Source organism: Ixodes scapularis, unplaced genomic scaffold, assembly GCF_016920785.2.
Source record: "Ixodes scapularis isolate PalLabHiFi unplaced genomic scaffold, ASM1692078v2 PGA_scaffold12__126_contigs__length_90152505, whole genome shotgun sequence".
NCBI lineage: Eukaryota > Metazoa > Arthropoda > Arachnida > Ixodida > Ixodidae > Ixodes > Ixodes scapularis.
In genome coordinates, this window is record NW_024609838.1 from 41,534,873 (window position 1) to 41,557,955 (window position 23,083).

General features: G+C 42.3%; 1 protein-coding gene across 1 annotated transcript in view; it reads right to left on the reverse strand.

Annotated features, from left to right (window-relative positions):
* Positions 1 to 886: 886 nt before the first annotated feature.
* Positions 887 to 23,083, reverse strand: part of LOC8037539 (QRFP-like peptide receptor) — a 28,683-nt gene continuing 6,486 nt past the window's right edge. The window contains exons 2-6 of the mRNA XM_029981382.2: positions 20,225 to 20,346; positions 6,578 to 6,701; positions 5,857 to 6,062; positions 3,034 to 3,163; positions 887 to 1,234 (exon numbers count right to left, since the gene is read on the reverse strand). Coding sequence (XP_029837242.1) covers positions 896 to 1,234; positions 3,034 to 3,163; positions 5,857 to 6,062; positions 6,578 to 6,701; positions 20,225 to 20,346 — 921 coding nt within the window. The 3' untranslated portion in view covers positions 887 to 895. The remainder of the gene's footprint in view (positions 1,235 to 3,033; positions 3,164 to 5,856; positions 6,063 to 6,577; positions 6,702 to 20,224; positions 20,347 to 23,083) is intronic.

Here is a 23,083-nt window from a genome sequence, read left to right on the forward strand (position 1 = left end):
AGTCACGCACCTTGTTAATATGAACTCCACTATATGTACACCCTTTTCGACGACAAGCTGGGAAAATACACGCATTTTTGGCACGTTATTATGGACAACTCACATTATGGACGACTTTCGGAGGAAACGGTGGGGACCATATTCACGAGGCATCACTGCATCATATTGTTTCGCTGTGTTCACCAATACTTGGGCGAATAACAAGACGAAGAGACAGTCGCCGCTTTGATCACGCAGAGGGCTACCTACTGCGTAACTACTGTGGATACACAATCAATTTCTGTAGGAGTGAAAAGGAGATCCATTAAAGAGCTGGGAGTCTATAGTTTGTTTCACCTTCAGTCAGAGAGCCGCCGGCGCTTCGACAACGAGCCGATGGAACCAATCGATCCCTTTCAAAGCGCAACGTCATGGCCTCTTTCTGTACGTGTTCTTTTATCGGCTAAAGCAATCGGGTACGGTGAATGTCTTGGGACTCGCGCTTTGAATATGCGCGTGTGTCTCTGACTGAATGTATTCAAGCCTTGAGCTGCGCTCTGACTTATGATGAAGCAAAGTAGGTACCAACAAGTTCTAACGCACACGCGCAGGTGCCAGATACGGTTCCAATGGCTCAGGACCATCAAACCTTACTGTGCAGTTCTATTGCTACACCGCTTGTGATAACCCGGAAGACGTTTAGAAAGAGTCCTTGTTGCTCCAAGTTAGAATACTCGGGGCCAACCACAGATTGACCTGGATTTGGTGCTGAAACAATGGACGTCTGCGATGAATCCGCAATGCGCCCCGGGATGTGGCTTGTCAGCTGACGTGGTAGACGACGGCAGCCCACTCACAGGTCGGAGTCGTGTGACCAGCACGCGCAACACACTTTATCGGCATGCCACGGTCGTTGTCACGTGAGGCATATAGACCTGCCACAGCTGACGCTCGTGGTCCGGGTGCGACTCAGTCCCGTGTTGCCTCTCGAAGCCACGCCGGACCTTCGCGGCCGGAGGCAGCCCAGCAGGGCGTCCCTAAAGCTGCCCCGGAAGCTCTTGGACATGAATCCGTAGACCAGCGGGTTGACGCAGCTGTTGAGGTACGACATCAGGTGGAAGGTAGTGCGAAGGGGCTTGAGGTAACTGTAGTTGAGCGTCTTGACGCCTCCGAAGGCGGTCAGCACGTTTAAGATTAGGATGGGGGCCCAGCAGATGACGAAGAGGGCCACCACGAGGATGAGCATCTTGATGACCTGCGCATATGACGTCAAGGGTTGTAAAATGACCGCGAATGAGTTCGATGAAACCGCTCAATAGGGAATCGGCACTGGTGCGCGTTCACTGCACAAATTTAATAGAAAGTTTTAGCCTAGCACACATGAGTGTAAAACTACAACCCTAATCAACATTTTTGTACTGGTTCTTGAACGTATTGCTGATGGTGTTAGTCGATGGCGCTGTTGATTTCTAGCTGCAGCGCTATTGTTTTCCATCATACCTATTTGATTTTCTTGGCAGAGCTGTGCAAAACAATGATTAGGAAAACGTCCTTCTCGAGGTAAGTTCTCGGCCCGGTTTCTCTTCTGGTGGTAACTTTACCAGGGTAAGAATAAGCAAAAGCGTTTTAATGGGCCGTTTTTGTATATCGTTTTTATACCTCTGTGACAGGATAACGACATGATGCGTGCGCAAATGCATAGGCGGAATATCGGGTTCGTTGGTCGTTTCCTTGGTGCGCAACGCAATGCGCAACCTGCTACGAGATTTGGAGCTCTGCATACAAGCCAAGTAGCGCGCATACACAGTGGTGGCGTCTCCTTTTCGGAGGAAAAAATACTGTCCACGAACTCTAGCTAATATATCTACCCGCCAGATGTCATATCTCATCGATTGTTTTGAAAGTATTGGGACGGGAAGGGGCGGGGCTGAAATTTCCGTTTCTTTTTTACATTGACAAGCATAGATTTCACTGGAATTATCAATACCAACAAGCGGTTGATTATATTACAGGAAATAACTAGGTTTCACACTTGCAAACTAATACCCCATTCACACGGCCAGCCTAAAGGCACCTGTAACATAGGTCCCTTTGCAATCGGCGAATCAGCCCGCGCTATTGGATCGTGAGCAAACGTCACGCACGGTGGACCGTGAATTGATTCGCCGCGGAGAATAAAGGACCTTTAGCTAAAGGTACCTTTATGATCGTGGAAATAGGATGTTAATGCGAAAGCATTAAATGTCCCATGGAGCGAAGCCGGCGTTGTCTGTGACCACAAAAAACGACACCTAAATTCGACCTGTAGCAGCGAAAAACGCCAGCAAAATTCCCATTGGTGAGCAAAACGAAAGCTAAATTCCCATTGGCTGAGCGAAACCGCACCCAAAGTCCCATTGGCCAAAAGCACAGCGATGCACATGCTTCGTCACGGAAGCCAGCGGGGCGCTCAAGGTCAAAGAAAACACAAAGAAAAGCACAGCAACGCAGGTGCATTGTCATGGAAGCCGTGGAGGCGGCGGAGGTGCCGCGCCTGCGCAGTGTGGGAACGTGACGTCCCCGCAGGAGCGCAGCGCCGCGCCCAGCTTCGCACTCCCGCGGTTGCCTCACCCTCGGCTGAATTGTTTTGATAAAGTTCACTTCCCATAAGAACAAGGACAGAATTATAAGGTGATATGAATATCATACAGCTATTATATTGATTTTTGTGGTTCTACCAAGTTTAATACTAATCTTTGATCAATAGTAGCATCATGCTACCATGTCTTGCCACTCAAATTTTATCATTTTCTGTACTTCAGAACTAAACTTTATACCAGAAAAAAATTCCAAACCAGTTCAGCATTTTTCACTATTTACAACGGTTTCCCAAGTACGGGAAACTGAGATTGCCAAGAAGATGAGAACAAAAAAGGCATCGTAATTACTGTGTGCAAAAGAAACTTCTCCTGGATTCTTTTTTTTCGTTTTTGCGCTTTTAGTATTAAGATGGTATAACAACTAGTTATCCCTTTTCTTTATTAATGGTTGCTGTAGGTGCTTCATTTTTTTTACCTGCCTAACGGTGTCTTCGTCGGCTTGAGACGGTCTCGGAAGCTTGGGCTCCCCATTGCTGGAGAGTTTCATCAGGGGTTCTTTGCGTGCACCGAAGCTGCCCTTGGTTTCGGCCATTTCGGTGGATATCCTAAAAAAAATGATAGGCAGCTTTTTTACTGAACTTTCAAGGGAAGTCGAAACTTAAGCCACACTTTCCACCTGGCAGCAGTTACGAGAAAAGGTTTTATAGCTATTGCTCTATTTGCCTAGTCTCAAGATTATAGTTCATTTCACCTAAAGTCCTACAGACTTGAGCTGAAACGAAGTATAGACCAACCTGCTCTATACAAACAAGTCACGTTTACGCGCGCCAGGTGTGGGCACTGCGCATGCGCAGAAACCAGATACCCGTAAGGTGGAGTGACCGCGCATGCGCCATGCCGACAGCAGTGCCACCCTAGAGGTGTAATGTCGTAGCTGCGTGTTGGTATATAGGAAGTTTTGGATCGCGTAACTGTTTCCGAGGGACAAGGGAAAAGTCGGATGTGTATGAATACTGACAAAGCTTAAAACGTCGGCTGTCGAAAAACAGGTACCCTTGAGTCAGAGTCTGGAATTACTACACTCCGTTTCTCTCTAAGCCGGACCGCATGCCGATGCAACATCCCGACGAAGCAAATCGTGCAGCGCTTTGCCAACCCACGCTTAAATCAGTTATGCGGAGTGAATGCTCCGTGATACTTCTTTTTTTTATTATTATTTGCTCGATTGGTTTACGTCCCGCGATAGCAAACGTACAGAGGTGACGAGCGTGAGATAAGGCTCTTTTACGACTGCTCGCCTGCATCCATCGAATCGTATAGATCTCTGCATCGCTATCACCCGAGGGAGAAGTGCTGAGTCACTGAGCTGTGGACGCATGCGCAGCGTACGATATATACCGCACAGCACATCAACAGCGCATGCTCAGAAGGCGTTCCATAGCCTAGCAGACAAAGATGGCAGCGCACAGAAGGCGATTTCTTGCGAAGGCCTATACTATAGTATCGGCTGCTGTTATGTTTCTGGGAGCGCTGAAGAGAAAACCGCCCGAGAATACACGACTCGACCCGGGGCGCAGACCTCTAGCGGCATCATGGCTGATGGTTGTCTTCGCTGAGGGCCCTAAATACAAAAAGGACGTCTTTTGGGAAGCACGAGACGATCCAAAACAGCCAACCCTCGCAAAAAAAAAAAAAAAAAGGCGGCGTGCGCGCACGTGATTGTGTGTGTTGGTGTTGTGTCTTGGGTGCGAGCGGCAAGAGCGTCGACGCCTTGCATCGGACACCGCCGCATGGCAAGAGCGACTACGGACTGCATCGTCAGTACCCTGCGGAAAGGAACTCGGGGAAATCACATCAGCCGCCACCGCGCCGCGAACACCACGCGTGAACATTCGAAATCTGGGAAAGGATCCTCTCTTTCGGCAGGCCTTTTCGCCCTCGGAGGGCATGAACATGAGTTCGGAGGCACCGATTAGACTTTTAACCGGCTCCTCGTATATTCACTGTACATGAAAGTTCTACTTCAATAATCTTACTACAGGCTCGCTTCCTCGGGAGCTATGCGATCAGCGATCCACAACCCCGACTCCCCGTTCCGCACCAGAGATCCTCCTTTCCCAGTCGCAGCACTGCCGTCTGACTTAATGTGAAACAAAGTATAAGAACGCCTCCAGCACGGTTCTTGTACTCGATATTGTCAGACGAGTCCCCGCACTTCGGAAGTATGTAAAAATACCTCCACCAAATACTTTACTAGAAAGAACACAGGACACTCCACGAAAACACATAGAAGCAGTCAACGACCAAGAACCATAGAAACACGCGCGACGGCGGCAGCGGTACCGCCTGGCCAGGTGCTCCGGCGGCCAGAGCAGGGGGTGGTGGTAAAGGCGTCAAGAAATAAACCACTCCACCAGGGGAGGATTCGGCGCGGCAGTCGCTCTGTCTCATGTGAATGAGGAGTGTCCTGTATCCCCATAGTAAAGTATTTTCTTCCACTACCGAAGAAAAGTTTTTTAAAAAAATCTACGCGAGGAAGTCTTGCAACACCGAAGATTCTAAAAGAATGTGAATAAAGAGAGTCATTTGATGCGGGCATTCATTCAGGTGGAGTGCTCGCAGTCACTCGTGTCGTCCTCACGGGCGGGTTTATGCCAAAACATCCCGAACTGCCCATTTATAAAAATATAAATTAGAAAAATCAGCTTTTTTTAGACTTTTAGTTACAGAACGGAAACAATTGTGGTTCAGTTGAATTTGCATGAAAATAAGCTTATCGAAACATCACTGTGTACTTACGTCTTGCTCGCCACTACACTAGACATTTCGGCGTGTTTGTTCATGACCTTCAATAACGACGAAAAAGCAGCACTCACAGTACTTGCTTCGTCCACAATTTTTACTTTGTTTCGCGTTTTCCCGTGCTTTCTTAGTTTGTACTAAATTAGAAAAAACAAATCTGTTCGGACAGTTGCGGAGAGTGGCGAGGCCGGTCTGCTTCAAAACACTGGCGCTTCAAAATCGCAGTCACTCTCATCAAACATATAACAAAAGACATGTTTTTTTTTTTTTTTGTTTTTTTTTCAGACATGTCAGATTTATTTGCGGACACTCCTCGAGCAAGGTCGAAACGCGCTTGTTTGGTTCATATGTATGCTTGGTACATGTCTACAATACGTTTCTGCATGACAAACGTGAGAGGACCGCCATTCGAGAAAGAAACTCGCTGCAGACGGTGCCTGCAGACTGTCGCTTGTATGGTGATGGTCGACTTCATATCGCCCGCATAGCAACTCACAGCGTTCCCGTAGTGAGGTTGGCCCTCTCCTTGACGACCATCCAAAGCTGGACGCAAATCCTGGTGTAGGCGTAGCCCATCACGATGGTCGGGATGCACAGCACCAGCACCAGCATGTAGATTTCGAACGAGCGCCACCTGGTGGGATTCTCCTCGTCCCGCATGCACCAGTAGGCCGTCCTTCTCAGGCCCATTTCGACGTGAGCCTGCGGGCGTAACCGATAAGTCAATCTGTGCTTTACTAGAATGCCTCGAAGAAGTCTCCGATTTGCGTGTTTGCCCAGTCCTAAAGAAAAGTGATCCTCCCGGTTTCGGTTAATGACGTCGCAGAAGCAACGCGTCACAGCAGCGGTGGCGTATGTGCCAGACGCCTGTTCTGCCGCGCTGGTCGCTCTTCAGTTTAAAAGTCTACGAATGCTTCAGCAGCCACAAGTTGGGACGTGGCGACGCTGAACGTCACTCGGGTTCGCTTGTGCTTTTTGCCGAGACTTCTAACACCAACCGCCAGGATCGCGACTTCCGACAGCATGACACGACGTCTTATGTAACGTCATTGGTTGCAATTTTCGGGTCACTTTTGATGTATGAACGGGTTAGGGTGCTAAATGCACCTGTCGAAATTCGCGTTCCGTGTACCATACTTTTACTAAGATGACGTCTGCCGATTATAGTTTACCGTTTTACTCTTACTAAGGTACATAAAAAGAGAAAACAGACTCACTTGCACAAATATTATGGGCAGCGCAGAGAGCGACGACGAGATCCAGATGAAGATGATCACTCTCCGTGCCTGGCTAAAAGTGCAGAGGTACCGGGAACGGACTGGGTGGATCACGGCGTAGTATCTGCGTACACCACAACGAGCAAACTTCCTTGAGTCTTTTGCAGGTTTAGAAAAACCGGACAAGTCCCTCCTCTGCCTGCCATGATGGGTAATTTTCTCCACTCCATTCGCATACTTTGTGGCAATGCGTCTACCAAAGTCAAAAGAGTGGAGGACTTTGCGGGAATGCATGTCCTGCAATTCTTAACCTACAACCTAGTATGGTGACAGCACGAGAAAAGTGAGCTAGCCGTCATCAGCTAAAGCATCAGCTACATTCATGGGATTAGTTATTTATGGTACTCCTATTTTATTAATGCTGGTAGCTTTGGGTGTCTGTGTGATTTCTGTTCTTCACGACCCTAATTGATGACTCGATTGCCGAATTTCCGCAGCGAAAGAGTTTGAGATTTGTGCGAGATTCAGCAAATTTACCACTCTGGATCTATGATAAAACAAGACACGGAAGGTTGAAAGGCGCTGGCAGAGCAGGACACAGCGCGACCATTGAGGATGGTGGCTGTAGATGTTTAATTGTGTAGAGCTGGAACGTTTGATGAAAGTTATTACGTGCTTAACTGAACATGTTCTTTCGGAGGCACAAGTATCGGGTGGCGAAGAACTAATACTGAGATGTATTTGTGCAATTACGAAAAACAGGCAGATGCTATGTTCGCATAAACAGTGCCACACCGTGTATGACGTAACGTTACGCACACAGTATATTATAATCACAACCCCGAAACGAGGAAAATCGAAAAACCGTACAATATGACAAAAAATCTCAAACGCAGCTAAGTTGATTCGCAAGAGAACAATTTACAGCCGTCCTCACAGACAGGAAAAAGTGAAGACAAGATGACATGCCATCACAAAGCAGTGCGGAATAGAGCCATACTGACATACCTCCACCCAGACACCACACCATTAGCAAACACCTGCCGCCAAGCGACCCGATAAGATAATCTTCCTCATCAAAGCTATGTGAACCGAACAAAACACACGCAAAGAACCAAAAAAACACCAAAAAGGTGTGCTTTACAGTCATTGTGGGTAATAGGTGAAGAAAGCGTCTTTTGAATCAGAAATAAGAACTGTGTTTAGAATAGAAAGGAAGAGAGATCCCTTTGTTCAAGTTTGAAGGAGGATGGATGTTAAGTTATCGCGTCTCCATGTAAAGTTGTCCGCATTCTTGCATTGTGTGATAGAGACTCTGGCGCTTAAACTGTATATACTTTGCCCTTTTGTGTTGGTGGTGATGACCTTGAGATTGAGACTATATAAGGGGGCGGCGTAAAAAAGCTCACTGGAGAAGAGCTCACGGGATAAAAGCTCACCGCAAGACTGGCAGACGCGGAGAAAATGCTCACCGGCTCTTGAGCGGAAGCTAGTGAAAAGCTCATCGAAATTTTTATCTTTTTTTTTAGCTTAGCGAATTGCGACCACACGTGGCAATTTAGCACAATTAGAATTCGTCACTTCATTAAAAATATTTGTCCTCCTTTTTGTAATATTCTTTAGAAGTTCATTGAATATATTTACTAATTCCTCAAAAATTGGTAATCAGCCCTTTTGTCTATTAACCCCATCCGCAAGTATAAAATCAGAACAGGGACGCCCATAAAAAAATAAAATATATTAACAGCTTGGCGCTGCGCTGTCGGGAGCCGCCAAATAAGGTTTGTTTTTGCAAGCTAATATGAATGGTGGTTCGTGAACCTTTTGAGCTACGAAGATTCTGTGGCGCTTCATAGATGAGTAGGTGTTTGTTGGTGTGATCAGTGTCAACTACACTGTTTTCTTTCACAAAGAAAACTTTAATTGCGAGAACAGCTTCGACCTGTCGCATTTGTTGTCTTCACTCCGTCTTTGTCGTTTGAGTTGTTTTAATCATGTATAACGTTTACCGACTCGCCCAATTCGCTACCTTACAGAAGACAATTCCTCTTATAGGTCATGAGTAACAATGGTGTCATAGCGCAGTTCTGAAGGTCATGGGTGGTTCGGCCTAAAAGGACACTATCACACAAAGGCAATGTGTGGAAACACCAGCCCGAAGGGCTAAAAACGTGCATGTCCGTGGAAAAAAAACAATCTCAATGTCCTACTGACCATTCTATCCTGCTTTCGAAGGTTAACAAAAGCTTTAAAAAGAAATTGCAGGCGCCGCGTAGTTGGGCATGCACTTTCGGATTTTTGTCCTTTACAGTTTTGCTTTTTAGGTTTTAGGCAGACATTATTAAGTTTTCCAACTTTCCCCTTTTTTATTTTATAGAGTTTTTAGTTAAGCTTTGGTAAACCACAGAAAACAATCACTCGCACTTATTCATTTGGGATCAATATACCCAATAATCTTCAAAAAATACTGCAAAAAGAACATTTTTTTTTGTAAAACTGAACAATTTTAGTGATAATAAATTGATGTATGGTACCATGATCCGACAGCCTCAATACGAAACGAAAAAACGATATCAGAGAGCTTTCCGCCTTTTCCGGTCAAGGGCCGGTGAGCTCTTCTCCGGTGAACTTTTCTCCATTGACATTGCTCCGGTGAACTGTTTTTTCGGTGAGCTTACTTCCGGTGCGCTTTTCTCCGGTGAGCTTTTTTCTGGGATTCATATAAGGAGGGGGACTAACTAAACGAGTTGGCGGAGTTCGAGACGTCGTCCTGTCTCTTTTCTGTCTCTCCTGTTTTTTTTTCTTTATTTTATTTATTTATTTATCAATATTACTAATCCTCGTTGAAGGATTTTTTTAGGATGGTACAAAACACAGATGCATAACCGTAGTCCAGAAAAAAAGAGTTATACAGAGGGTAAAATTATATGAAACAAACGGAGTGGATGTGACATGGTGTTTTTACATCATGAGCGCTTCGACGTCATCCACGAACTGTTTTAGCGAGCTAGCGCGGACAACGTGTCCGGGCAAACTGTTCCATTCCTGGACTGCTAGCGGAAAAAAAATGAAAATTTAAAGCAATTATTTCTAGGTTGGAACTCCCTGAATAATTTCTAATGGTTTGAACGGGTTTCTCTTCCATCGTGGGGAATAAGGTACTTAGATTTTTCTATTTTAGTCAAATTATTGGCTATTTGATAAATTACCTTTAATCTCGTGAGCTTAGCTCTTTTTTCTAATGGATGGACGCCGAGCAGTCTACACAGCTCAGATGGCGAATCACGTGTGCCAAACTTGTTAGTAAAAAACCTTTCAGCGACCCTTTGCACTTTGTCTAATTTTTGTATGTTAGCTTTTGTGAAGGGGAACCAAACAGGGCTGGCATATTCAAGCGCAGGCCAAACAAGTGTCGTGTAGGCCAACAGTTTGGTATGGCGGGAAGCGTATTTGAGTCGCCTTCTTATGCACCACAATTTTGTTAGCGGTTTTTTGGTCACTGCGTCTATATGCATGCCCCAGTCCAGATCACTTGTGAACAGGGCAACCAGGTACTTGAACTCATGGACGTTTTGTAAAGTGTTTCCGATGATCTTATAAGAATGATTGAATATGTTTTTCTTCCTCTTATGGACATGGCTACTGTTTTCTCTAGTTAATAAGCATCTGCCATTCTTTACAGCAGTCTAAGATCTTGGCTAACGCGCTTTGTAATTTTAAGTGGTCCGAAGAATTTGTTATTTCAGAATGTATTATACAATCGTCAGCAAAGAGTCTAACGTTGATGTTGATGTTATCAGTTATATCATTAATATAGAGCAGGAAGAGAAGAGGGGAAAGTACTGAACCCTTAGGTACTCCTAAACACACGGCCTTATTAGCTGAGCTATTTCCGTTAATTTTCACGAATTGACCAGAGAGGTAGTCCTTAATCCAATTTACAACTTGTCCGTCGCCTAGGATTTTCGTTAACTTGAAAAGTAGTTTATTGTGGGAGACTCTGTCAAACGCTTTTGACAGGTCTAGAAAGATGACATTCACTTGACTTCGATTTATAACCGAGGAAAAGTCGTGCACGCTTTCAATTAACTGAGTGCCGGTTGACAATTCGGATCGAAAACCGTGCTGGCATACACCTAAAACGTTGTTTTCTTCGACGAAAGCAGTGATATGCTTTAGCATAACATGTTCCAATAATTTGCAACATGTTGATGTAAATGAAATTGTCCTATAGTTTGAAATGCTCTCTCTGCTGCCCGGTTTATGAATTGGAATAACTTTAGCTTGCTTCCAGTCGGGTGGAATTGATTCTTGCAGCGATTTCTATATATTAGTGATAAATATTTTGATATCCACACTGCGTACCTTATCAGAAATTGATGCTTCTTTGATGTTTCTTTTCTACCCCAGTCTCAGGTGAATTCAGCATGGTTAATATTCCCCACCTCGCGAGCCACCCTTACCATATTTTCTATTTTTCTTTCTATAATCTGAACTAGCCAAATATATTGCTGAAAGGAACGCGTCCTCGCCATTATGGGAAGACACCTCAACCTTGTCAAAGAAAGCGGCACTTTCACAAACGTCTTAAAGAAAACCTTGAGTGCAGAGGGCCACGGAAACTGTGTGGGCCAGCCAACTATAGTTTTCAACGAACGGGTGAGAGAGTTCCTTCTGTTGCGAGAGGTGTTGACCAAGGGGCGGTTTTTTGCTTGGTTCACATAGCCTCGACGAGAATTATCTTGTCGAGCAGCTTGGCGGCGGGTGTCTGCTGGTCGTGTGGTGTTGACTGGGAGGACGTCAGTCAGTCTGGCTCAGTTCCGCCAACTTTGTGGCGGCATGTAATTTTGTCTTCCCTCTTTTCCGTCTGTGTTTCCTCGCGAATACGCTAAACTGTGTTGGCGATTTTGTGTCGTTATGTCCATTATTTTATTTCTTCTTGTTTCAGGGTTTAGGTTACGATGTTTCCTGACCCTCTCTACCGCATACTTTCGACCCTTGCACAATGTATACGTTCCATAATATTGTATAACTTACTTCATTTGCGAAGCTTTAGTGTGGGTTCGGGCTTCCACGCAGTGTAGTTAAAAAAAAAAAAAAAAGACGCGCTCTTTTTTTGTAATGAATTACAAAAAGTAATGTAATGAAAAACCCACACGCTATCTGTAAAGAAGTCCGCATTTGCCCACAGCAGTTGTGCACACTGCGCGTGCGCGAAAATCAGACTCGCGTGACAGGAATCATTTGCGCATGCGTCGCGCCGATAGCAGCGCCACCACCGTACTGGCGTGACGTAAGAGACGCGCGTTGGTGTGTGCGTAGCTACACTCTTTGGTGAGGAAGCAGAATTTAGGAAGGAAATGATGACGTATATAGAGGCATACTTTATACCCCAAAACAGGTTGTCTTTCCTACGAAATGTTACTTCGTCGTACGTGTGGATTGTCGTTGCGTTTCAACTGCGTTAGAGGGATGCTGAACCGAAATTTGGATATCACCAAATAAGGTAGCGGAGTGTTCAACGGGGCGCCACAACCCCCAAACCACCACTCATAAGGCGATATCTCGAACCGATGACCGTATTTTTGTAAAATAAGGATGCGATTGAGTGAGAATCGCGACGTCGCGTTTCCTGCAGAATAGTCGAGGAGGAGGGGAAACGGCCTAGCTTCCTTCGCTCTTCGCGTCCTCGCGGAGTCAAAGCGAGAAGAGGAGGAAACGAGAATCGCGACGTCACGGGCCTTTTTCGCCTTGTTCAAGCGCGCTCTTCTTTCACAAAAATTCGACCATCCGTAGGAGATATCGCTTTATGGGTGATGCTTTCGGGTTTGTAGCGTCCCGCCTAGCTCTTCGGCGTTGTTTTCTGAAATCAAAATTTCGCTTCAGCATCCTTTTAAGCAACTGTATTTCCACTGCTCACTTTTATTTCGTACAATGGTGAATTACGTAGAGAGTCTATATTTTCAGGGCCGACCACATATTTAAAAGACGAGGGACTGCTTTATTTTAATACAGTGTTATTTGATAACGAAGTACCGGGTTAGTTGAAAGATTACCTAAACGAAGGGAAGCAATGTGTTGTATTAAATGGGGAGATGTTTGAATATGTAAAAGTCGCTCATGGTGTGCCCCGGGCCTCTGTTCCGGATTCTTTGCTTTTTATGATTTACATGAATGATATAGCTGATGGCATACGTTCTAACATTCTACTTTTTGCAGATGACTGTAATATGTATAGAACAATTAATAATCGATGTTCAACTTTTACAAACTGATCTAAACAAGATGTTTATGTGATGTGAGAATTTGGAGGATGAACCTGAATGTTAAAAAATCCGTACGCACAAGATTTACTAACAAAAATGCCTAATTGCTTCTCTATACATAGTAAATAATGGCGTAATAAAGATTAGTTTAACCGTTAAGTACATTCTTTTATCTGGGGATTTATCACGGAATGGGCATGTTTAGATGAGATACCTCAAGGCGATTATAATGCTCAATTTTATATGACGAAGCTTCTAAGTTTATTCGCCCACGCATTGAATATGCATTGATTGTCTGGGATCCACAGCATCATCCATTAATACGCAAACTTGAAAAAGCACTAAACCAGTGCGCTAGATTTGTGCTAAACCACTACGATTTTGGAACAAGTGTCACCAGCATGAAAGGAGACCTATATTGAGAATTACTTGTGAACGCCGATTGTCTTTTAGGCTGCAAATTTTATATAACATTTGTAACAATAAACTTATAATCGATAGGAACATGTTTTTAGAGAGACCATTTGATATTTTGGAAAGTGATTACCAAAAGAACAAAGTCCAACCCTATTCATGTCGTACCGATGTCTTTGAGTTTCTTTTTTTCCCCAAGAACTATAGAACGTTAGAACGCGTTACCTAGAGATGTATTTTTGTCAACTTTCCAGGGAGGTGCTTAAATAAGTTTTGTGTATAGGATTTGATGTAAAATATAATTTTATGTATAAATAGAATTTGATGTTAACCGAATATATCTGCGGTTTTGTTCGAAATGTATTACTATGTTCTGTTTAATTAACCGTTTTTGTAAATCCCACCCCCTGCAGGAATGTCTAAGGGCGATGCAGGTATTTCTGCAAATAGAAAGAGGAGCCCTCTGACCTCCGACGACCCTGCCTGAGGGATCAATGCCATAGGTATTTCACATCAGTTTTTCTCGTTAGGTAATGAGGCCAATGTATGCGGAATTTTGGAATGCTAAAACAAGCCTACCAGGAGACCCGCACGAAACCTGAGCAGTAAAATCCGAGTACATAATCTTTTCGTTTGTTTTTATCAAAATAAATTATTCATTTTTTGTTGCGTGTGTTGAAATATTTCCAGTATTTTGTGAAAATATTTTAAAACACTGCTGCGACACTACTGGTTTCCCGGTATTTTCCAGAATGAATGTTTAAGCTCTCACCGAGTAATAGTAAATTCTAACATTGTGCTACAAATTCCAGAGATGGGTTATTTCATTTCAAATTGTGCAAAAAAAGTGATGGATCCTCAAAGAAATTAATGAAAAAAACATATTTTTCTGAAAAATGTGTGACTAGAACAAATCTGAAATTTAGAACTACGGATTTTTTTTCTTGAGCTTTGGGATTAAAAAAGGGAGGAGGTAGGTCTTGCGATTTTCGCAGTTTCCACACGTGACACATTTCGAAGTCCCGCAACGTTTACATTATTTTTTTCATAACAATATTTTTTTTTTTAAACTTCGTATGGATAAGGGTAAAGGTCTATAGAAGTGTGTTCCTAATTTATTTTATAAGATAAAAATGCTTGAATCTTGCAGATCTGACAATATTTGGCCGAGTTCGAATCAAGCTAGCTTTCGATGTACAATTATTTAAAGCATAAGACACATATTAAATGAAAGCCTGTATCTAAACCTATCAAAAATTAAAATATTGTTAAATTAAGTACAGATTATATAAAAGAAACACTTTAAACTTGGGAAAAAAGCTAAAACTACAAAATTAAACGTCTTTTTTTAAGCGCGTGTGTCCTATATTATCTTTGTTTTTCACATGAAACGCATTCTGTGTGTCTTTATTTATGGAATACAATTTCTGTGACATTTATGTATTCGCCATACTGAGCAGTGCGATTGAATAGAATACATATTTGTACCTCAATTCTACAACGCATATATCTTTCATCGCATTTTTTACTTGAATATTACTGATTTTTGTTACAGGATCAAAGCTTTTACTTGTTTTCAAGCCTACACACAGTTCGGTAAAACTAATACATCGATACTGCTTAAAGTAAGGTGTTACGGTAAGGTGTTCTTCCGCACGTTCAGTTTGCTTACTTAGTAAACTACAGAACTGAAAGCTGTCTTAAGTAATGTCTAAGCTTTGTCAGATGAGATTAGGAAACATATATAGGACGTTTAAAAAATTATCTGTGAGATAATAGATCACTTCTGGACGGAGACATTTAATAGCGAAGGCCCGCCGAGCGCGTCAATAAGTGTGCAGGATTATTTTCTTCAAAGAACTTCCTTTGCACGATGGCTAAGCTAGGCTTGTTGAAACCTCCAAATCTTCGTCTTTACTATTGTCATGTCTATGTTTGCGAAAACCAAACGTACGTTCAAACGTCATAGAATGATCTGGGGTGAAACTATCAGTTCTTACAGCATCTCGCTGCTTCGGCGCTTGCTTTCGCTTTTCTGCAATGTACGCGTATTCCCTAACCTTTTTTATTTTTTTATATTTCCTTTTTCTTCTTCAGATATAAATACTTTTAAGGTTCACGTGGGCTATTTTTCTTCCTCGGAAAGGGGAAACGAAAGGGCTATCCCCTCGACGAGAGGGACATAGACATGCCGCCCTTTCTAACTCGATGAGTGTCACACTATATTTTTAGAAAACTGTCGTGATTGTTTATTTAGTACAGATAGGGTCACTGTGAACGCTATAAACGACTATCATCTGACTGCCCATGCGCGTGACAGAAAGGTAGAAGCTATAGGCAAGCTGTGACTCCAGGAGGCGCTACCAGAGCTAAAGCTCTCCTGCCGCTGCCTTCGACAGTGGCATGATTTTCCCTTCCGTTTTGCTTCGCTGGCAGGTTCTAGGCTGACAAAGAATATGTTATCTCATCCAGGCTTGTTAGGCACAGTTTACTACGTCCAAGAGAGGAAGAAACAAACTATTTTTTCTGACAGCAATATCAAACGGGTGCGACCAAGAATTTAGTCTTAAAGACATTAGAGACTTTGCCCGTGTGCTAACCCAACTGAGGAGTGTGTTTTGCTGACCCGCAAGGTATGTCCAAAAGTAGATGGCTTAACCCTGGCATCGTTGTCAATGAAGGAAGACGAATAAATAAGTGTAGTTTGGCGGAAATTTAGCGAACCACTATAGCAATTATTGGGAAGTAACGCATTTTGCAATGAGCTCAGGAAGTGCGTAACAATGTACCAGTGTTGTACACGTTCCTCAAAAAATGGAACAAAAGCTCGTTCCTCGTTCCTTCTGTGTTTGGAACGCGTTCCCGTTATAAGTTTCATATGTGAAAAAGGAACTCGTTCCCGTTACAGTTAAAGAAACGGAACGTATCGTCACGTATACGTTACATTTGTATTTTGACAATTACCATATGCAATTAGATCGAACAAAGTTGTTTTTGTTGTTTTTTATCTATCCCATCAAATGGCAACATACAAATTTAAATGCAGTGGTGAAAAGGCACCAAGAGAAGAAGACAAGCGGAAGCAGTGTTTCATTTGTTGATATATTCAGCTTTAAAAATCTCAGCTTTTAACATTATTTTGTGGTGGGTGATTCAGACCAGCCAAATGTACTGTTACCCCACACTGCACGAGCGTTTCACAAAAACCTCACGCGTTTCAATCTAACAAAGTCACTTGTTCGAACATAACAACAGTTGCTTCTTGATGTTGCTGTCCGCAAGAGGAGCAAGTGAAGATGGTAGGGCTGTTGGAATGTCAGTCTTGAAAAGTACAAGTCCTTCTTTCTGAAGGTTGGACTCGTTGTTCAGTTTGAAGATAGGGAACAAGGGGAGAAGAAATAAAAATTGATTTTTGTGTATGTTTCATGTCACCAATATTCGGGATACAAGGGTGGGTTCGATACCGGATAACCTGCTCTTCTGTTGTAACTGTACATCTATTTGTGGAACTTCAGTGATGGCTGCAGTCGGTCTCAGATTTCTGGGTGTACGAGGATTCGTGGAACCAAAGAAAGTAGCTAAGTTTGAAACGTCTCTCTTTCTGTGTCTTTTCCTTCGACTAAAAGTTTGGCTTTTTGCACCGCAGTCTCAGGCACTAAAAAAAAATCGATGTCCACTAGCTCTCCTGCACCCGACTGTCACCAAGCGAGTATCACACAAAATGAACCATATGGTATATAACCAAAAAGTTAACGAAATCCTGCTCTTCGTGTAGATGGATATTGTTTTTATACTTTTAGAATTTCCCTTTCAGAAATAAAATAAAAAATTACTCTACTGAACGAAAAAAAATAACGCCGTTACTTTTTCCGTTCCAGTAAAAATGTAACGCGTTCCCGTTCCAGTTCTATCAGTGCAAAATGGAACGGCGGCGTTCCTTCGTTCCTTCTAAAAGTAACGCGTTCCAGGAACGCCGTTCCTTGGAACACCGTTCCGTACAACACTGCAACGTACCTCCCCCATCAATTCACCTGACTTGCTCAGTGTGTTGCTATAAACTAAAAAAAGTCGCATTTAAAGGCTCGTATCATCGTATTGCATTTTGATTTTGCAGAAAACTGGAGCGTCCTTCTTCCGCAAGCGGTACAATGCTTTCATTAGGAGAATCAAATCGCGTCTATCTTCAACTGCTTAGCAACAACATAGCGCACAATTTACAGCTTCAAAGTTGTCAGAGACGACATTGTTCACGATACAGCACACGCACCGTCCGCTCTGCGCACAGTTGTAGGGTGGCTGCAAGAAACCTCCCCATTCCGATACTTACAAAACTTTTCCACATCTCCAACGTGGGGGCTATATATATAGTCATTTCAAAAATTGGTTTCAACTGTGCGAGATTGAGAAAAGACAAAAAATAAACAAATTGTTGTTGTTGTTGTTTTTAAGCTACGCGGGACACGGCAAAAAGGCGTATATTGGCGTGGGGAAAGTCCTTAAGTACCAAGCCTCCTTGCACAACCTCAGGTCGCCGGAACTGGAAACCATCGAAAGTGCTGATAATTTTTCTCTTGTAGTGGCCCCGAAGGTACCTGGAATCGCACTCCTTAAAAGTGAAGCAGCATGCTTCGCCCAATACCGCGACACGATGAAAAAGGAATGAAATTCCTTGAGCCTTGTGAAAAACATCCAATCATGTCGCGTGTAAATGAAGGCTCGAAATATAAACGGTTTTTTGAGGGTGGCGATTACAAAATAAAAAAAAAAGTGAATCCTCAAGATAATGTTAACCTCACTAAAAATCACTTTTTGTCACCATAAGCGTTACTGTGAGCTTATAATACTAAAGATGCTACGTGATGTTAGGTATTTCCCCTGTTTATCGGTAATCTTTGTATTTGCCTAAAAAAAAGTTTTGAACGAGCTTCTCAAGTCTACATGAAAGTGCGGCCGCATTAAAGAAGCAGAATTTCTCACTCGGCCCGCTGGGTTTCTGAAAATAATTTATCTCGCCCCTTCACTGCCTGTTCAATAAAGGTTTGTGAAACTTATTTCTTATTCTTGTTAAATAAAAGAAGTCGTTTCAGAAGGGTTATTGCAAGAAAAGTTGTGAATCCTGAGATTTTATAAGCGAACTGGACATATGAATGAGCATTTTATTTAATCATAACAAGCCAGTCATGCCTCCTTTTTACTAAATGGTATATCAGGTGCATCATAAATATTAAAGCCATGTTCCAAGCATATATTAATTACGTGAAAGAATTTGTAACGGCCCATATTGTTTCACCTTAGAATGGAGGTACAAATATGACTTCTTTTCAAGCGCCATGTTTATATGACGAAAGCATATATGTCAAAGAAATTTTATTTACTATATAAGAACGCATCAGAAGCTTTTTATATATAAAAAACTGAAAAAAGTAGGGAACACGTTTTTTTTAATTACGTTGAATTTTGTGTTTTCATTTCTTTTTTTAAGTTTACAGTGAATTTTTTTCGATGAACTATACCTAAATTAACAATATTGTAATCTTTAAAAAGGCTCACATACAAGCTTCCCTTTAATATGTTTCTTGTGCATCAAAGAATTGTACATCCAAGGCTAGTTTGATTCAGGTTTGGCCTAATATTGTCAAAGGTGCAAGATCCAAGAGTTTTTAGTAATCAAAATAAATAACAAAAACGCTTCTAGAGATCCTTAACCCTTCTATACAAAGTCTTTAAGAAATAAAAAAGTTGTATTTGTTGTAAAAAAAAAAGGTTAAAATTTAAAAGTTTCAACACTTCAAAATGTGTCAATCGTAAAAGTGCAAAAGTGGCAAGACATACCTTCTGCCCTTTCGAAGCCCTCATTAAAGAACAAAAAAGATTTCCGTAGTTTTTATTATCAGTTTTGTTCAAGTCGCACATTTTCCAACAACATATTTTTGCCAAAACGTTTTAAGGGCCCATCATTTTTTCTTGCGCGATTTGAGATGAAATCACCCGCATATGGTAATAAAAAGATGCGCAAAACCACTGAAAATTTGTGCACTTCATATGTGGGCCAATAGAAGTCCATGCGCAGCGCAAGTTCGTCTGCTTCTTTTGTAAGGGGTTGTGATGACAAGTGCTGATCCTCGGACGAGTTGGTATTGTACGTGAGAAAACATGATTGCGCTTTAAGACAAGGACAGAGAAAGAACAGACACCAGAGAGCGCTAACTTTCAACTGATTTAATGCAAGAGCCTCAGCGTAGATACACACTGCGTCACCGCACCACATCTCAACCAATCCGTGACGCGCCACGGATCGCAAGTACACTAATTCGTTTTCCGCCAAGTCAATTGAAGCCACACTGATACAACACGTGTCGGAACTATCTATGGCGTCCACCTCAATTATCTCTCTAACAGTCTTATCTTTGTGTGTAGAGAGATAATTGAGGCGAGGTTTAGAGAGATAATTGAGGCGGACGCCATGAATAGTTCCGGCACGTGTTGTATCAATGTGGCTTCAATTGACTTAGCGGAAAAAGAGATAGTGTACCTGCGATCCGTGGCAGGGCCACAGATTGGTTGAGATCTTGTGCAGTGACGCAGTGTGTATCTACGCTGAGGGTCTTGAATTAAATCAGTTGAAAGTTAGCGCTTTGTGGTGTCTGTTCTTTCTCTGTCCTTGTCTTAAACCGCAATCATGTTTTCTCACGTTGTGATCAAGTCAGAACGCCGAGCTTTGATCGGACGTGATTGAAGGATAAAGGGTAGACCTCAAAGCAAGCTGCCTTGAGGTCTACCCAACATCCTTCATTCAAAACCAATCAATGCTCACCGTTCTGACCAAATCGCAACGCCCTGCAAAAGAAGCAGGCGAACTAGCGCTCCGCGTAGATTGAGCTAGTGAGTATGTGGCATCATTGGCTAAGTGGCGCAAGCCTCCACCCGACTCAGAGTGTTTAGCTTGGTGTAGGCTGGTCTGTCTTACCTCTCGATGCTGAGGAAGGTGAGGTTGAGCACGGAGCAGATCATAGAAACGTGCTGAACGTACAGGATAAACTTGCAGCCGAACTCGCCCAGCGTCCACGTGTAGGAGAACAGCTGGCCGAACTGGAAGCCAAGGAGACACGGCACAATAATATTTTCTTTTCTTTTTCGTTTTTTATGGGTTTGTTGCTTTATATAAAAATTTATGCATCTTCAATTTTTTTTTTTTTTTGCTTTTCTTTCTTTTTGAGCTGGCTCGGATATTTTGGCGTTCGTTATCGGTTCCGTTGCTTTTGTGTATGTTCGTTTATTTCTTTGTGTTATCCGGTTTTTTCTTTAAATGTTTGGGTGTTGTAGGTGTGTTTTAGCATTTCTTTTAACTACACGTATTTATGTGATATTGTTAGCATGTTTTCGTATGTCTTAATTTTGGGAAATTCATACATTCATTCGCATATTCATTTCGTTGTTTTGTTTAATTTTTTTTAATGTATGATTTTTTATTTTTATGCTTTCTTGTTTGTTTGCGCCAATTTTACCATTGTGTTATTTTGATAACATTCATTTCTGTCGTTACCTTCACTCTTCGTACAGCGCAAAATCATTCAGCAACTAGAATAAAGAGTGCACTCCAAAAAAACAAGCGATTAAAAAATGCACATACGTGTCAATTAAAAAAAAGGGGGGTGGGTGGAGGGGAAGGGCATTGCTGCAAAACAACAAAAAAGTATTTCGCCCTAAAAATGCCAACCTTCCGAACACTTTACACTGCCGTAACAGAAAAACAACACTGTTTTCGGTTTTTAATGAAACTAATAAAATTTAAAAGCATGTGATCAAAAATCATTTTTATACTATTCCATTTTGAAGCTTAGTATTGTTCATAGCTGCTTCATTGTTAAATGCCTGATTATTTAATAATGCACCAAAAGTGACTGAAATTACAGGTAAATCTGGTGAATACCTGGTGCACACCTGCATGCCCATGCACATATGAAAATGGTTAGAATATTATGAGAAAGAAAAGGTTTTAGCGAACGCATATTATTATTTTATAGAAAAATAAGGGAGTATTCATAGCCCATGCTAATTTATTTTTCTGTCATTTGCCTGAGTGAAGCTAAGAGTTCAACTTGCTCTTAACTCGGCCTCTTGCATGCTTCCTTCTGAAAAAAATCTCTCATAGATCGCAAACCTGCATATTAGAATCCGAATATCGATGGCCATCACACGACTATCCATCTATTGAGTCTACAAAACATTATTTAGTTTCGTTTTTCGCAAGAAAAGAAAAGAAAATATATATATATGAAGATTAGAAAAGTCGCAGAAGGCTATTATAAATCCTTCGCACTGGGCCTATCTCTAATAAACGCTGCCCCGAGTGGCCAATAAATTACATTCTTCTGGAGGATACATTTTCAAATAATAGTGTTTCCGAACCAGCCTTTCGAAAACAGAATCAGGATTTAGAATAGCGTGCAAAAAAGCTTTGTGTAGTACGTAAAGAAATAGCGCCGTCAGCACTCTGCATCTGCCGAGCCCGAACCGCGTTTCAGATTTGGGGATATATACACTACAACGCTATTTCTATATTTTTACTTATATTTATATATATGTGTGAAGCAAACCATGTACGTATGCTACTCTAAATCTTGGTATTCCCCGCGACCGGTAAGTGATGACGCCCTACTCTCTTTCAGTAATAAAACGGGCCGACATATCAGCCTCTTTCTCTCATCAAAACAACCTCGATTTAACAAAAAAAGAAAAAAAAAAGAAACGCCATTTGATGCTTTGGGTTTTCCTGCCGGCAAGTTAATTTTCTAAGCAAGCCGTCTCTATTGTCAAAAATTTTGAGGGGATGGGGCTTCTTTTTGTGAATGCATGTGGCATCAATCTCTTGACACAATAAGCGTCAAATCCAGATGCTTCGTAAAATTTGGACTTCTCTTTATACGACGAAAGTTTAGTTCAAAATAGAAAACGAAGCGCTTTTTTACAAGAAACTAAACTTCCGCCGTGTAAAGAGGCCTCTTACCTTATTGTTTTTTTTTGTTTTTTTTTTATAGTGTAAGAATCTTTCGTCGAAGAGCCTTCATTTAGCGCGATTGTACAGTCTCCTTATGCCTGCCTGCTTGCGAAAGCAGGTATATAGATTTGTTTGCTCCTCCGGTGCTTCGATCGTTCGTGTAGCCGAGACACGCTTAAAAGCGAGGAGCAGGCACTTAGAGCCTTCTTTGCATTTGCAGTATACGTTAAGGTCAAATAAAGTGCGTATAGTCGACTCGTTTCATGTCAACAATCCTTTTAAACGTTTGAAGAATATCGTTCTAAGGAAGGCATTTTTTATGTATAATTAACGTGGCATAAATATAGGTAAATTGTCACAGTGAGCCGTTTGAAGGAGGGTCTCTGAGGTCAAGAGAGACCATGCGCAATACTAAAACTCACTCATTATGGTGCGAGATGACGGCAATGAACGCCCGATTGCAGTTTCTGTACTTTCCATCGTTTTTTTTTTTTCATTATTTTTTTGTGTTTTGTTATTTTTGCGAGACGTTCATTGAGCTTAATTCTCTAATCAATCGTGGCAACTGGACGGCGATCATCCAATCCCAATCTACTCACTTTAACGCAGAATGTTTTATCAGACAATTTTCATGAAGTTCTGTAACGCTTGGCTGTAACAGCAGGCCGTAACGGCCGGCTGTAACGAAAAACCGACGCCGAAAAGCGTTACGCCCATAGGGTACCTTAGGAAAAGAGTTGAGTCCTTCGGCAGGATTTGAACTCACCACCCGAGATTCTGAGCAAGTGTTTCGCCGACTAAGCTATCCAGGGATGGTGGGCGGAAAAC